Source organism: Crassostrea angulata, chromosome 5 (genome assembly GCF_025612915.1).
Source record: "Crassostrea angulata isolate pt1a10 chromosome 5, ASM2561291v2, whole genome shotgun sequence".
Lineage (NCBI taxonomy): Eukaryota > Metazoa > Mollusca > Bivalvia > Ostreida > Ostreidae > Magallana > Magallana angulata.
Window position 1 is genome coordinate 32,576,204 of NC_069115.1, and position 16,349 is coordinate 32,592,552.

Consider the following 16,349-nt stretch of genomic DNA (forward strand, 5'->3'; position numbering starts at 1 on the left):
AACTTGTCATGGAGTCTCATATATGCATCTAATTAATTAGGTTTCATACTGGAGTAGAAAAATTATAAATTTGTAATGACGACCACATTTAAAAAAGAACTGTGAAACCTATAATTTTGGTGAAAAACTAAAAGATCTGGTCTACAAAATCATGAATTCAGTTTTCCTTTCAGGTGTGTGGGAGTAAAGAAGATAGTTTTTAACGTTATATGCATTAACATCTATACATCCATTTTGGCCCTGCCCTAGAGTCAAAACCCATCCTTGAGGAGACATGAAAATTAAAATTTCAGTAGAGGACTTCCTGGTAAACATAATTATTAGTCAGTTTTTTATACAGATGTGTGAGAATAGAGAAGAAGATTTTTAAACATTATATGCATTAACACTATATTGCCATATTGCCCCCCCCCCCATGTCCTGAACCCCTGACCCAGGGGCCATGAATTTCACAATTTAGGTAAAGGAGATTGTGGACATCATAACCATGTATTCAGTTTTTTGTCCACATGTGTGGGAGTAGAGAAGAAAATTTTTTAAGATTCAAAACATTTTTACTATTATGGCCATATTGCCCCCACCCTAGAGCCTGAACATCTAACAAAGGGGTCATGAATTTCACAATTTAGTAGAGGCCCTCATGGACATCATAATCATGCATTTAGTTTTTGACAAATATATATGGGAGTAGTGAAGAAGATTTTCTAAGATTTAATACATTTTTACTATATGGCCATATTGGCCCCACCCTACAGCCTGAACACCTAACAAAGGGGTCATGAATTTCACAATTTTGGTAGAGGGCCTCATGAACATCATAACCATGCATTTAGTTTTTAACAAATATATATGATAGTAGAGAAGAAGATTTTCTAAGATTTAATACATTTTTACTATTTGGCCATATTAGCCACACCCTAGAGCCTGAACCCGTGACCCAGGGGTCATGAATTTCACAATTAAGGTAGAGGGCTTCATGGACATCATAACCATGTATTTAGTTTTTAACAAATATATATGGGAGTAGTGAAGACGATTTTCTAAGATTTATTACATCTTTACTATTTGGCCATATTGGCCCCACCATAGAGCCTGAACCCCTGACCCAGGGGTCATGAATTTCACAATTTTGATAGAGGGCCTCATGGACATCATAATCATGCAATTAGTTTTTAACAAATATATATGGGAGTAGAGAAGAAGATTTTCTAAGATTTAATACATTTTTACTATATGGCCATATTGGCCCCACCCTAGAGCCTGAACCCCCGAGCAATGGGTCATGAATTTCACAATTTATGTTGAGGGCTTCATGGACATCATTATCATGCTTTTAGTTTTTAACAAATATATATGATAGTAGAGAAGAAGATTTTCTAAGATTTATTACATCTTTACTATTTGGCCATATTGGCCCCACCATAGAGCCTGAACCCCTGAGCAAGGGGTCATGAATTTTACTATTAAGGTAGAGAGCTTCATGGACATCATAATCATGCATTTAGTTTTTAAAAAATATATATGGTAGTAGAGAAGAATATTTTGTAAGATTTAATACATTCTACTATATGGCCATATTGGCCCCACCCTAGAGCCAGAACCCCTGACCCAGGGGCCATAAATTTCACAATTTTGGTAGAGGGCTTCATGGACATCATACCCATGCAACCAGTTTTTGCCTCACATGCGTGGGAGTAGAGAAGAAGATTTTTTGAACATTTGGCTTTTTTATTTGCATATTTGGCCCCGCCCGTGGCACCCCAGGGGTGGTAGAGCCATTTCACAATTTAGATTTTTCTTGCCATAGAAATGCTTCACACAAAAAATGGTAACGATTGGCCTAGTAGTTTTCGAGCAGAAGTTAAAAATGTAAAATTAACGCACGACGCATGCAGCACCACGCACGACGACGGACGAAGACCAATTGCAATAGGTCACCTGAGTGACTCAGGTGACCTAAAAATATTATCCATTGCACATGATTGTATTTAGTAAATTCATTGTACATGTACGTGTAGTTAAAGTTGTTTATATAAACATTTATAAACTGAACAATTGCTGTGCTTGAATAATACTGCTTACCTGATCAAAAAATCTGATATCCGTAATACATTTGATTTAAATGCAAACAATAATTTCAGCATACATTGCAGGGTGAAAAAGAAAGACATGTCCTCAAATAACCTAAAAAATTGGCACTTTTATAGCGGGAATAACATTGAATAGTCCCTGCTAGAGTTTTCTTTCTTGGTCATCAGATCTAGAGGGTTACGTACCTTAATTTCTAAAACTTTATGACATAAAAAATCATCGTTTCTTATTATGATAGCGATTTTCTTAAAAGGCAAAATCGGATGTTTGATTCGATCGTCCTGAATTTAATGGCTAACAACCAATAGGGAGAGGAACTAGGAAGTTGTAAGAACTTTTTTCCAATCCTTTGATTTATTAAATAAAATATGTTAAAAAAAAGAATGTTATCAACATCAGCTTTGAGAGAGAACCAACTACTAGTTTGAAGCAAATTTCGCCTCTTTGGTCTAAAACAAATCAGAATTCGGTCAATTTGCGTCGAAAGCGCGTACGATCTTCGTGTTTGTGTAGTCACCTTGGTTTAATATTAATTACATGTAAGTTTTAGTTTCGTCAAAGGCAATATATAAGTGACAGAGAACATAATTCCAAATTTATTGAACGTACAGGTGTTAAGAATGTATGATCGAGTGTATATACAGACAACTTAATTCATTCACCCTCGAATGTTTTTTCAAAAGTTGTATGATTACATCCCGAAACTTTTTTCGTGTTTTTTTTTTTGTATACATTCTTTACACCGTAGTTAAATGTGACAATTGTCCTAGATTTGAGCTGTGGAGAAGGTGTTTTGTGTAATGAAATCAAGGGTTTCTAATTAATCCGCTCCGCTTCTCACTGTCTGTGAGAAGCGGGGCGGTCTAGTAGAAACCCTTGACTTTGGAAGAAAAAATGAAAACCAAATACCAGTATATTATAAAAACCTCAAAGTATAATATTATGTGTAGTAACATATTATTTTTATGGATGAGTTTTCTGAAAATTTGAGCGTTTTTAATAAAACATTTTAACATTGTGTACTAGTAAACAAAATAAAACACCAATACTTATGACACGTTTTCACTCTAAATGTATATAACAAATAGACTATGTAAAAAGTCGACCGACATTCCTTTATTCAGACGGTAAAAGAAAAGGGGTTTTACAATAGCAAAGGTATTCATTGCATTAAAAGTGCTGTCGGAAAAATGTCCATAACATTTACAATTACAAGAAAAGTTCACAACTTCTTTGCTTTGTAACGAAATAGGATCGTTCTTGTTATATCAGACTTGAAAAGTGATCGGATTTCTGTCAAGAATTCAGCGGCTATTGATGGCTGTCACACGGTTGTAAGGGTTTGTTAAGGAATAGAGGAACTGGGGCGATAATTAGGGTCAAAAAGCAAGACTAGAAGTCGCTGTTTTTTGAAGTCTTTACGCGAAAAACTTTTTTACATCAAAAATTAAAGTTAACTTTGTAACAGAAGTTTTATAAGAGGGCCATGACTCTGCAATTATTGCCAATTAAATCATTTAAATTCGTATATTTGATTGCGCACGCATAATAGATGATAAACAAATGCTTGCTTGATGTCCCAAATGATATTTTTAGACAATTTACTACTACATAGCTTCCTATAATTTCCAAAATCTAACGGAATCAACCGAACGGAGAGAGAGAGAGAGAGAGAGAGAGAGAGAGAGAGAGAGAGAGAGAGAGAGAGAGAGAGAGAGGGAGGATTGATTGATTGATTGATTAATTGTAATTGCGTCCTTTCTCCTCTAGGTCACACTGTAACTTGCATATTGAATGTACATGTACTTTTTTGGCTTATAAATGAATTGAGCAACGTACAAATGCGATAATAGCGTAAAGTTGTTATTACATTATTACATTTGCATGCGTTATTATATATTGCGTTTATATCATCGCAAATTGTAATAACACAACATGCAATAACGCAAAATGTAATCGATTTTTAGACTTTCGGGCTAACAAATCAACGTTGTCAACTTGCTTATTATTCATGTTTTAATGTGGATATTTTCTCATGCATTTCAAGTGAAAAAATGATTTGATATTAAGAAGTAGCTTTGAGACTAATATACTTGTTAATGTTTTTGTTAATTGATTTATTTTTATCATGATAATTTTTGATACGTTTTGAGTGAGTATCAGTAGTTGTTACATTTTGTATTACATGTATTACATTCTGCGCCGAGATAAACGCAAAAAATAATATTGCAAAATTAAATGTTAACTAATAGCCTACTGATAATTGCTAGAAACAAGAAAAAAAAATGTTCGAATCAATTAATCCTTATCACAATTATTTAATCACAACAAGCAAAGAAATTCATAACCAAAAAAAAAGAATTACATTGTCCGCATTTGATATAATGGAGACTGAATTAAGGAACCCGAAGAAAATCAATATAACCAATATTGCGCATTGAATGATCCTAAATCTTGATATAAAGCAAATTACATCTTAAACATGTTCTCAAAACATTCATAATTACAATCAAACTTTATATTTATTGGATAAAGAAAATAGGTCCCCGAATATAAAAATCGTCCTATGGATAAATTATTAGAACACGCTTTATCAAAATCATACAATACACATTCAAAATGATTCGAATTAGTATTCATTTTGAAGCAATGGTTGTTACAATCGGAGTTTTTAAAGTGAAATATTTTCCAGACATGGTACTATATCCTACTTAACTTTAGAAATGTAATAGGGTCAGTTATATCCAGTTTATGTGACATTCATGTAAGTATGCTTCGTGGATACTAGTAATATAAAATTGTTTTTCCCTCACTCGAACACCAATTTTTCACCATAAGCCATGAAAAACTACCAAAAACGGTTTTTTAACAATATATTCACTAACTTTTGGTAATTTTTAACATAGTTCTAAGCAACACAAGTTTCATATTTGTATTCGACGTTGTTACATTTGGCATTATAACATTTTGCGTTGATATCGATGCAAATTGCAAAGTGAAATACATGTAAATCTAATTACCCCTTATTACATCTCGTGTTAATCCCGGCGCAAATTATAAAAAGTTAACACAAAACCAAATAATGGCGGTTTATTACATTTTTCATTGTAATAACATTTTGCAATGCTACATATGAATGCTCAAACATGTTAGGCGTCAGTAGCAAAGAAGTTTGGCGCATATTGAACCCAGCAAAGACTTTCCCACTTAATGATTTGTAAAAAGTTTTAACACTAAACCGTCCTGCAACTTGAAACCATTAGAAAAATAGTCTGATACCATTCACAAAGTTTCGCCCGCGCCTTCGAGCTGTATTTAAAGAGAGTCGGCAGTTTCATAGACTGATTCAAATGGTGAGTAGCAATGGTCGATGGGTCATAACTGAAGGTATCCGGAACTGCAATTACATATGTATAAAAATTATTCAACTGGAACCAAATCTTGGTATCCAGAGTTCCTGACGGAACGGAACCGGAAAAAAATTGCACTTGCGAGACGCAAAATGTGCATGCATTGTTTTGCAGTCGTCATGCATTGTTTTACAGTCGTCATGCATTGTTTTGCAGTCGTCATGCATTGTTTTACAGTGGTCGTGCAATGTTTTACAGTGGTCGTGCAATGTTTTACAGTCGTCATGCATTATTTTGCAGTCGTCATGCATTGTTTTGCAGTCGTAATGCATTTTTTTGCAGTGGTCGTGCATTGTTTCACAGTCGCCGTACATTGTTTTACAGTCGTCATGCAATGTTTTACAGTCGCCATGCATTGTTTTACAGTCGTCATGCATTGTTTTACAGTCGTCATGCATTGTTTTACAGTCGCCATGCATTGTTTTACAGTCGTCATTCATTGTTTAACAGTCGTCATTCAATGTTTTACAGTCGTCATGCATTGTTTTACAGTCGTCATGCATTGTTTTACAGTCGTCATTCATTGTTTTACAGTCGTCATGCATTGTTTTACAGTCGCCATGCATTGTTTTACAGTCGTCATTCAATGTTTTACAGTCGTCATGCATTGTTTTACAGTCGTAATGCATTGTTTTTGCAGTCGACGACATGCAACATGTACAATGCAGTGAATGACATACATGTAATTTTGCAATTAGGGTACACGTAGTGATATGTATTGGCACAATCATATTAACAGTTGTCGACGTCGGACGAAGCAAAATGTATACGGGCGACAAAAATATTGTACCTCCTCCACACACTGAATAAATTTCTGGGGCCCTCTTATATATACTAATAAGAAGTATCCAATTCCCATGATTAATTTTTCAAATTTCTGAAACCGTGAGTTGTCATGGACGCCAATGCAACAGTCATGTTCTTGTTGGAAGTTGCAAGTTGTATCAACTGATGATGAAATGGCAGGTATGTTGATTATATATAAATTCGCTCTGGACAGAGAGAATCTAAAATATTTTGATCTACTTTATATGATAGATTATCAGAAAGCTTTAGCAGCCGATTAATTGAATATATATAATTACATAAGTGCTTGATGCAAAATATTGGTACTGGGCGTGGCTTCACCCTGCGTATTACGTGAAAAGATAATTTGTTGTGATTTATAACAGAAACGATACACGAAGATCGAGAATTCGAACATTTCCTTTTGAAATCTTGCGCTAATTTTTGACAAATCTGTGACTATATTAACAAGAGATGTAATGCGATTCCTCGGAACCTATTTGCAACTTTTATTTCAGCTATTACACGACTTCTCCAATTTCCCCCCTTTGAGGGTGTTGGCACATCTTTCAATTTCCTAGCAGCTTCCTGTTATAAAGTTAAGAAACAAAACAGATTATATTAATAACTTGTACATTGGGATCAGGTTGTCAATTACTTGGCGCCATCAACAGCTGCCCTCCATGGTAATACGACCCGATTATTATTTTTGAGGGTTACTTTTTCAAATCTTTCTATGACCCAACTAAACAATTAGTACCATTTTTCTGATACTCACAAAGCGTACTTTGTTACACACTGACAGTGTTTTCCTCAATAGAATTCATATTTTTGAAAGAGTACATTTGCGTAGGACGCAAGGCTATCATTTTCTCCCCCCCTCGAATCCTACGCGCGCACGTCAACATGCCCATGCAAAACGAGAACTCAGTTAATGCTTTGACGTTTGATGGCTGAAAGAATCAATTCCCAACTTTTTCGGCGTGGAAAAAATATATAGATCGTTAACTGAGTACCAAACCATGGAAGGACAATGCATGATGATGCTTCTCATAATATACTCGGCCTCACTCGCACTTTCTCGGACCTTTCCGGCATTCCGAGCTCTGTCGGAAATGCCCGAGAGGTTGCTATTCGTACTCTCAGAAAAGGATGGGTTTGACCTCTAAACTTTTTGTAACCTCAAGACCGGGCACCTTCAAACAAGTCTGTAATGCCTTTGAATTAGCATTGATCCACTTCAAAATTCAAAGCAAATTCTGATATGTGTACATATATTGCAATTCAGCATTACGAGGGTCAATCAAAAAATACGAAGACTTTTGTCATAGCTATGTTACTTAACGTCATATCATTACTAAATTTGATAGACATAATTTAGGAATAGTTTCAAACAATTTGCAAGAAAAAAGTTAATAAATTCCTTTACGCGTTTAAGAATTATTTAGAATCTATAAATCCTGCAAAAATGAGGTCACGGCGCACGGTCAAAATGTGTTTTATGTCAACAATAAACTATATAATGATGAAAGTAATATCTCGATAAATTGGGCTTAAATCCAAATAATATTGAAAACTCAAATTAATTATAGTCATGGTATTCTATGTACAAAATAATGACGGGATATATTGTTTCGTCGAACAGATATTAGTAACTAAAGACAGATAGTCCTCTTTAGAATTGACTAAAATCATCGACGTCGCCGGACGTCACGGCGCAATGAGAAGTACAAACAAAATGGATTTAACTTAGGAAAAAGCCGATACAAGCTGTTAAATTGCTCAATGGTGCAAAAAATAAGTCAACAATTATTTGCAAGTTTGTGTTTAACTGTAATAAATTTTGTGGGGGTGGTGGTAATTGTATTTTGAATATCAAACTGTCCGAAAGAGAGTAGAATATCTGTAAATATTTGGTCAAAAAAATAAGTAACGCCAACCGACGTTCAGGGTTATCCTTACTGTAAACTAAGAGATACGCGGTTAGAAAATGAAAACTTTGAAGAACTAACTTATAATTCTCGAACAAATGTGTGCAAATAAGATGTTTGGTGGTTCAGTGTCATTTAAATTGTAAGGAGAAAGGCACAAGAGACTAAGCGTGATATAAAGATGGGGGTATATCTATAAACTGTGCGTGTTTAATCTTGACGTCATGTTTTGAACGTTACCGTGCGTCGTGGTGACAAAACAAGTTGTTTTTAAAAAGAGTAACAAAAATACCGTTTCATCAAATGGACTAAAACTTCGCATATCAATAACATAAGTGTTGGTGCACAGATTAATCTGTTAAGTATGACTTTCATGAAAAATATATGATAGACAGCCACCTTGTCTTCGTATTTTTTGATTGACCCTCGTATTAGGTGTTTATTATCAGCTAGATTCGGTTTGACCGGGGGCTTTTGGTCAAAAGGGGGTCGAAAACCATTGGCTATCAAAGAGACTCCCAACCCATCCCCTCCTCTAGATTTTTGGCATCTTAAAACAGTATATGTGACCAAGTAAGTGTGTGTACAAAAATTTCATTTAATACTCAATTCCTATGACTTCTTAAATGTACGAGTATTATCCTAACATAAATGATTAAAACAAGAATGAATGTATTTGTCCCGAGTGTCAACTTATTTAAAGATAATGTTTTCTATCCAGTACAGAAAATATATCAAAACAGATACTTAATAGTATGTACATGTACATGAATAACAACTGAAATCATAAATATATATACAATATTATATTTGTACTCTAATTTAAAAAGTACAAAGCATTTCATTGTTCATAACAGAAGCTAAGGAACAAGTATATGATGCAGTCACATGATATAATCAGTTAAGTCACATAATATAGTGTCACATGACACAATTATAAAACACAGGCATAAACATGTATGCAGAATGCTTCATAGCACAATGATAGATACACACATTCCTTTTGAAATAAGGAAATGACATCTAATTGCTTGCTCTCTCTCTCTCTCTCTCTCTCTCTCTCTCATAAATAATTGAAACTGAATTCTATAAAGCTAATCAGAATACAAAAGCATGTTAAACATGATTAGATTCTTAATTTATTATAAATACTAAAATCTACCAAATTTTATCATAGGTAATTCTTGCATGAAATTCTATGTACACAATTTGGTATTATCTTGAAGAAAAAAAAAATACTTGTTACTTTTGAGATTCAATTAAATTTAAATCATCATATTCTTTTACATGTTCTTTAATCATATAATAAAAACATAATTAATGTTTGCAAGTTTACTTAATTCTAAGAAAAACTTTGACCTGAGATTCCATCAATCTATACCTAATAATAAACAACACTTAAATGCTACTTCTGGTAAAGATACATTTACTTAACCAGGACATAATACCTAACTGAAAAATATATCGTTGACTGACAACACAGAAATGGCTTTGCAATGATCAGTTTGTAATAACATATGATTGCGATTTTCTTCATCATAACAACTACAGTATAATACACGTATAGCTTAACTTTTATAACATCTCCGTAGGCCTTTCTAACAAACAGACACACAACAGATTCTTTGTTAAATTAAATACATAAAATATAAATATGGGATAACTTCTGTCAAATTCAGAGCTTAATAAGTTATAATAAACCAAAATGTTTACTTCAGAAAGCAAACCTTAGATTCTAATCAGACAATTTTTTTGAAAACTATTTGAAAACAACTCAATGTAGTACTGTAAAATCCTTATTCAACGCGAGGAATTAATTTCCACGTAAATTCACGAGAAGCAGTCCTCGTGGATTTTAAAATCTCGCTCTTATTTTTCAGACAGTTTTGTACAACATGAAATCAAAACAAGTAATTGGTGCTCGCGATTTTATATTCTTGTGATATGATGCAAAACAGCGAAATCACAGAATTAAGTACTTGTGTAAAATAAGGGAATTACAGAATTAAAATTTATATCCAGTTCTGTTAGGTATTAATATAATTAAAGTTTTTTTCAAGCTTTGCAGAAAAGGCGTAAGATGCTGTGACTGATTGGACATGTACCTGTATGTCATTATTTCAGAAATATTTTGGTGCCAGATTTTGTAAATATTCCCAGAGATTTCATATTAAGTCCCAATTCAATTTTTAAAAAATACTTTCAAAACAAAAAAATAACATTATGTGTGCCTGGAAGAAGATTTAAATGAAATAAAGAGCGGGGTGTATTTTAAAATAACCAACTACAAACGTATTAAACTGATTATAGATCTACAACAATGGCAGGGAGAAACAAACGCTGAAACACAGGTTACAACACAATATGTTTGTAACTTAATAACGACTACTGTGGAACCATTCAATTTTGTGGCACATATATTTTTGACTGATTGATTCTTTTTCAAAATAACACGAGCTTGTAACAATGAAGCTACAAATTTTTCTTGAATAAATATCAATTTAAAAAAAAAAATACTTGAACCTGTAAATACATCAGTAAAGGGGTGCATATCTTCCCCCCAAAATCGAACACTGTGACTACCAACCAAATTGAATGATTCCAATGTATTTTTTAGATACTGAAATAACGGAAAAAAAAAAATAATTGCACTGTTGCCATAACATGCCTGTTTTACTGAGCATAAATAGACCCAGGTACACAAAACAAAAGCCGCCCTAATTAAAAGCCACAGTTTCAATCCTTGAGCAATGAAGAAGGTTAAAAAAACAGATAAGAAAATTAGCTTTCTAATTATTGAAAATCTAAACCGTTGGTCATATTGTAGTTGTAATTTGACAGTGTCCAAAACTGTGCATGAAATACATAATTTGAGTAAATGTTAAAAGTTCAACATAAAAAATGTGTTTCTTTACTTCTCCTTCCATAAAAATATCACAATTTCTTAAAAAATACTATCTAAGGTCTACAAGTGTTATTCTAAAAAGTCTACGACTTCCGCTAATTCTCGCTGCCTGGCCTGCTTGTGTGCCCATCGGGCTTCCTGCAATTCTGCTGACACTTTGAACTTGTCGTGAAAGATTTGCTTACCACAAGACGGGCAAAATTTCCCCGCTATAAAAAAGAAAACCAGTAAAATTCTTAACGATTATTCACATTTCATAGCATACTTCACAGTGAAAACTGAATTGAAACTAACACTTTAAAAAACTTAATCAACTTTGTATTCAATTAAGTTTTTACAATTATGAATTTTTTTTTATCCATAATGATCGTATATTGTGTTATAATAGATATTGGATACAGATACATGTAATTCACAGCAATCTTTAAACTGATTTTATAAATTTTCAATGTGAACAATGAATAAGTTGCGTTACCTGTGAAAGGAGGTGTTTTCATAAATTTGTATAAACAGAAATAATGATATAAATGACCGCAATACACTCGCTCTATCCTCTTCTTCTTGTCTAGTTTCGTTACATCCTGTCAAAAGAAGAACAATTTTCACTTTAATTTACATATGGAAACATACTTTGATTACAATCAAAGACAACCTTCATAACATTCATTGTTAGATATTTGCAGGAGTTAATATAAAAAAACTTGAGAAATAAAATTGGCCCAACTCAGCAGGCCACTTTGTCTAATGAATAAATTGTAAAACCACCAAACAAATGCATTTTATTTTGACTCCTTACTGGTATAATATGAGATTTGATTTTCACACCTACTGATCATCATGAAAAATATTATTTCATTAAAAACATGTTAAAAAAAAAAAGTTACTGTCTCAGGTAAAAACTGGTTTATTTTGATAGTTTAAACAGCAAAAGCCATCCAAGTCACACACATCTGGTTTCAGAAGTACCCAGTACAGTAATCTAAAAAAACACCTTACCTCTGGCTTTTGGGGTAGAACTCGTTCATTACATAGGGGACATTTCTCCTTGGCATATCTCTTGATGCACTGCTCTATTAGATATTCACATACTGGGTACAATGAGGGTTTAGGCTCAAATGGAGGTTCCCTAGGGGGAAAATGTAAGTTTGACAGTTCATAGAAAACATGCTAATGAAAAGGACAATAACTCATGTTACTTGAAACAATCACAACAAGAACATTTTTTTTATGAATGACCTAGATATGATTTTTATGAAATATTAGACTATGTTTCATATTTAAGGTATCACATTTTGTCTTCACTGTAGTAAGAACTTCAAAGACGACAATTATTAATAATTATAAAATTTCACATTAGAATATTTGTTCCAGTACCAGTACTACAGTCCTTGTGGAAACAGTTCTGTAAATTTATTAACATTTGATTTTTCATTGATTTTACTTATTATACCTGGATGAAATTTTGTAGCATACTTAATAAATTTTATCCCTTACTTTGGTTTCTTTTTGAGTGGTGGCTGGACACACTGTCTGGCTATTTCTACCGCTTGACCGAGGAAATTTGTCTTCAGGATATCAGGAAAGTTGTTTTCTGACATTTCTAACCTGAAATATAGTTACAGGAAAAATGACAAGTGAAATTGTGTTTATTCTAACAACTAAACAGACGAACATACTGTCATTTTTTTTTTTTAAGAATTTTAGAATTTTTGTTGTTTGGACTAGGAGTTGCATTAATTTGAAAAATCAAGCTACTGAAAAAAATATAACTTCCAACTTTTCATCAGATACATTTACGAACATTTCACATTTTTTCAATAAATTAATGAATGCATTATTTAATAGTAAATTCTCTTTCTCTTTAAATGAAATATCTGAAATTTCTTGACTGAAATTGAATACTGCTATGACTTTTGTATGGTTGATTGTGCATTATAAAATAATGAAGTTAGATTTATTGGTATTTTGAAAGGAGATGACTCATTTACAACTCTCTTTTGCTCCTTATCTATTACAAAAGAAAGATAACTCTGTTGTGAATATTTGGAAACTATAAATGGCAGTACCGGTACTTGTATATTTCAATTTCAATTTCTTAATTAACCAATTAAGGGCCCTCAAGGGGCAACATGAAGACTGTTGACATACAACATCCAATGAACATAAAACATTCAATAAACATATACAAGAGGGAAAGAGCTGGATGATTAAAAGAACTATGACATACATGTATCCTTTAAAGATGGAATTCAATGTTGAAATGAAATAACAGCTGAAAAAAATCAAACAACCAGGTAAAACATTTTGATATTTGAAGATAAGTAAAATAAAATATTCTGTTGTCCCTGTACATACTGTATTTGTTTTGCTGGGTAGTCTGGAGGAACTGTGATCTTGAAGCCCATGTAGTACTCCTCTTCTTTGATCTTCAGTAAGATCTGGGAGCTAGACTGCATCAGCTTACACTTATCCTCGTCTGACAGTAATTCCTTTTTCACTTTTCCAACTTCGTCGTTCACAATACATAGGGGGTTGTCGATTAAAAATTGCTTCAGGAAGTGTACCATGAGAACAACCTGAAAATACATGATACATAAAATGTTAACTTACAATAAGAATAATAATCACCACATTTCAATTTATTAACTGTCAAAAAATCATTAAGTCTTGTTTTATACAACAGCTCTCTCTCTCTCTCTTTTTCTCTCTCTCTCTTATTATAAAGCCCAAAAATTTCATTAGTTTGATTAATATACATACATTGGTTGAATGTATCCATGCATCTTCCAGATTGCCAACTAATATATTTAAAATCATATTAATAAATTCAAAATTTGCATGTAAGTACATGCACATAAAGATAAATATAACAAAAATTTGGGCCCCACCTGTTTTTGACCTATATATTTGCGGGCCTCAGCATCACAGACCTTGACCACCCCGTCCAGTAGTTTCTCAGTCAGGGTCTTACTCTTGAGTTCCACCACCACAGGTTCTGTGGGGTAGTTCTCCAGGAACTGCATCACTGCAGTCATCTGTCTCATGTCATCTACACTACATATCAAAGAAAGGTCTTCTCATTCAAAGTCTCTCTGACAATGCAATTTAATTACATGGCATTTAGAAAGCACTGAAAATGCTAGTTTATGGTTAACTAAAATGATGTGAAAAAATGTAAAAGAAAGTTGACAAAAATTAAACTGGACACATAAAAGAGTATTTTTGAAATGATATTGTTTGGTATGCAGTACATTTAGCCTTATGTGCTTCCATAGAATATATTTGGGCAATATTTTACACAGAAATTATTATGAGGAAAATTTCGAGACTGTTGCTCATTACTTACTAAATATGAAGGCGAACAATTTCAGGTAGACAAGCCTCTAGGGTGACCCCCTCTATACTGGGGACTTTCTGCTTTATCTGTTCTAGCTCCGACATTAGGATCTCTCTGTTGTTGGCCATGACTGTCTGCAAAATACAGAGATTTAATTTAATTTTAAAGAAATAATGAGAACTGACATTGAAAGGAGAATCTATATAACACATTATGCACACTGCAGAAGTTATTTCATTATTTGTGTGAATTTGTAAACTTCATATTTTCATTGCATGGCTTCAAATTGATCTTTTATGCATATTTATTCACATATAAGGCAAATAACTCACTATTTATCAAGGGCAAATCAATCTTCAATCTTTGTTCACAATGTTTGTGCTGTAAGTGTAATGTATACTGTACCTAAGTGTGTGCTTTGTAACCACTATACCCATTGCTCCAGCTCCTTTGTTTCAGTTACTACACCTACTTTCCAATTTCAGTAGGAATGTATAGTGTATGTACCCTATATGTAACCTTTTGCTTTATGTATTGAGGGGGTATATCATAGGGTACAAAAGTATTACCTAAAAGACACAGCCCCAATCTCTTGCCAGACGTGTAATACAAAATTACATTTTGAAATTTCATTTGTGCAGTGGGATTTGGGTTACAAAACGCCTAATGATTGAGATGGTAGACATTGCTGAATAAGGTACATATTATGATTATTTACACTTTAAGACTCTGTTATTGACTGTATACTATAAAGCCTTAGATTTGTCAAAGTAAATATAATACAATGTAACACAATATGACATCTGTATGCATGACTGTTGTGACTGAACACATTTGAAGATTCAAATGCAACTTCAAAAGTAAAACTGAAGAAAGTGTAATATAGTCTTAGTAATTCAATGGAATTATTAATACAAGCCAGTGTTATCATATATTACTCTCAAATAACAAAATAAATTGAAACCATGGTCAATCTTACATGTTTATATTGTTATTGTTTGCATGTGTGGATACATATGGGCATGTCACATATCTTCCATTGTTAAGTTTAAAGCAGAGTGTTGTTAAAATTAAAGGAGAAGAATAATGACTGTAAAAAACACAGTTAAATAAAAAATAAACTCAAAGCAAGTAGTGCATACCAAAAAAGAAATTTGACAACAATTTCTCTCGAGTTGACTCTTCTTTTTCCTTCCACAGATGGCGCTTCAGATTTTCTGAATATCGAGTCCGATCTTTCAAAAGTGTTTAGAATTATTCGACAGTGAATAAAAGATAACCTAGTAAAAGGTGGTCATTTTTTCTTTTGGTTAAAAATTTGTTATTTTCTTTCTTAACATTATTTCTGTCACATGAAATTTATTTAACATCGGGTTTGGATAAAGTAGACAGAGGGCGCTTCTAAAAAAAATGGCAGCCTCCATGAGAGAGTCAACGTGATAATTGTAAAGACGGGAACACTGGACCAGGCGCTCTACAGCTAAATTGAAATGGGAAAATCAAAAGCAGAAAACACATTTAAGGTAACAATAGCGATTTTATTTTTAAGTACATACATTTGAACCATCAGCTGTTCATAATAAATTCATATGGATGTACTTGTGATAGTGTGTACAACAGGCACATTAATTACTGGCATGCTACTATTAGCACTAGCAACAGCTAGCGGGTTCTTCTGAGCCGGGTAGCTCTGTCAATTAAGCATAGGTTTTAAACCAAAGGCTCTATGGTTTCAAGCGAAGTTGTAAATATCCCTCCAATCTGTTACATACTTAATATGTAAACGGTGTGACCGTTGGACCGAGCGCAGATATAACACAGTGCAGTTTGATTTTTGTAGATCAAAATTAATTTGAACGTACACAGTAGGATCCGCCTGGTTGCCTACT

At 33.2% G+C, this 16,349-nt stretch overlaps 2 protein-coding genes across 2 annotated transcripts in view; one reads left to right on the forward strand and one right to left on the reverse strand.

Annotated features, from left to right (window-relative positions):
* Positions 1–9,008: 9,008 nt before the first annotated feature.
* Positions 9,009–15,689, reverse strand: LOC128183810 (uncharacterized). The gene is made up of 8 exons (XM_052852967.1): positions 15,603–15,689; positions 14,470–14,594; positions 14,012–14,177; positions 13,479–13,699; positions 12,618–12,728; positions 12,120–12,249; positions 11,599–11,704; positions 9,009–11,332 (listed from the first exon to the last, which is right to left on the reverse strand). The coding sequence occupies exons 2-8, from the start codon at positions 14,586–14,588 to the stop codon at positions 11,193–11,195; spliced, it is 993 nt and encodes a 330-aa protein (XP_052708927.1). The 5' UTR covers positions 14,589–14,594; positions 15,603–15,689; the 3' UTR covers positions 9,009–11,192.
* Positions 15,690–15,838: 149 nt separating this feature from the next.
* LOC128183809 (small subunit processome component 20 homolog) overlaps positions 15,839–16,349 on the forward strand; it is a 37,407-nt gene continuing 36,896 nt past the window's right edge. The window contains exon 1 of the mRNA XM_052852965.1: positions 15,839–15,983. Coding sequence (XP_052708925.1) covers positions 15,951–15,983 — 33 coding nt within the window. The 5' untranslated portion in view covers positions 15,839–15,950. The remainder of the gene's footprint in view (positions 15,984–16,349) is intronic.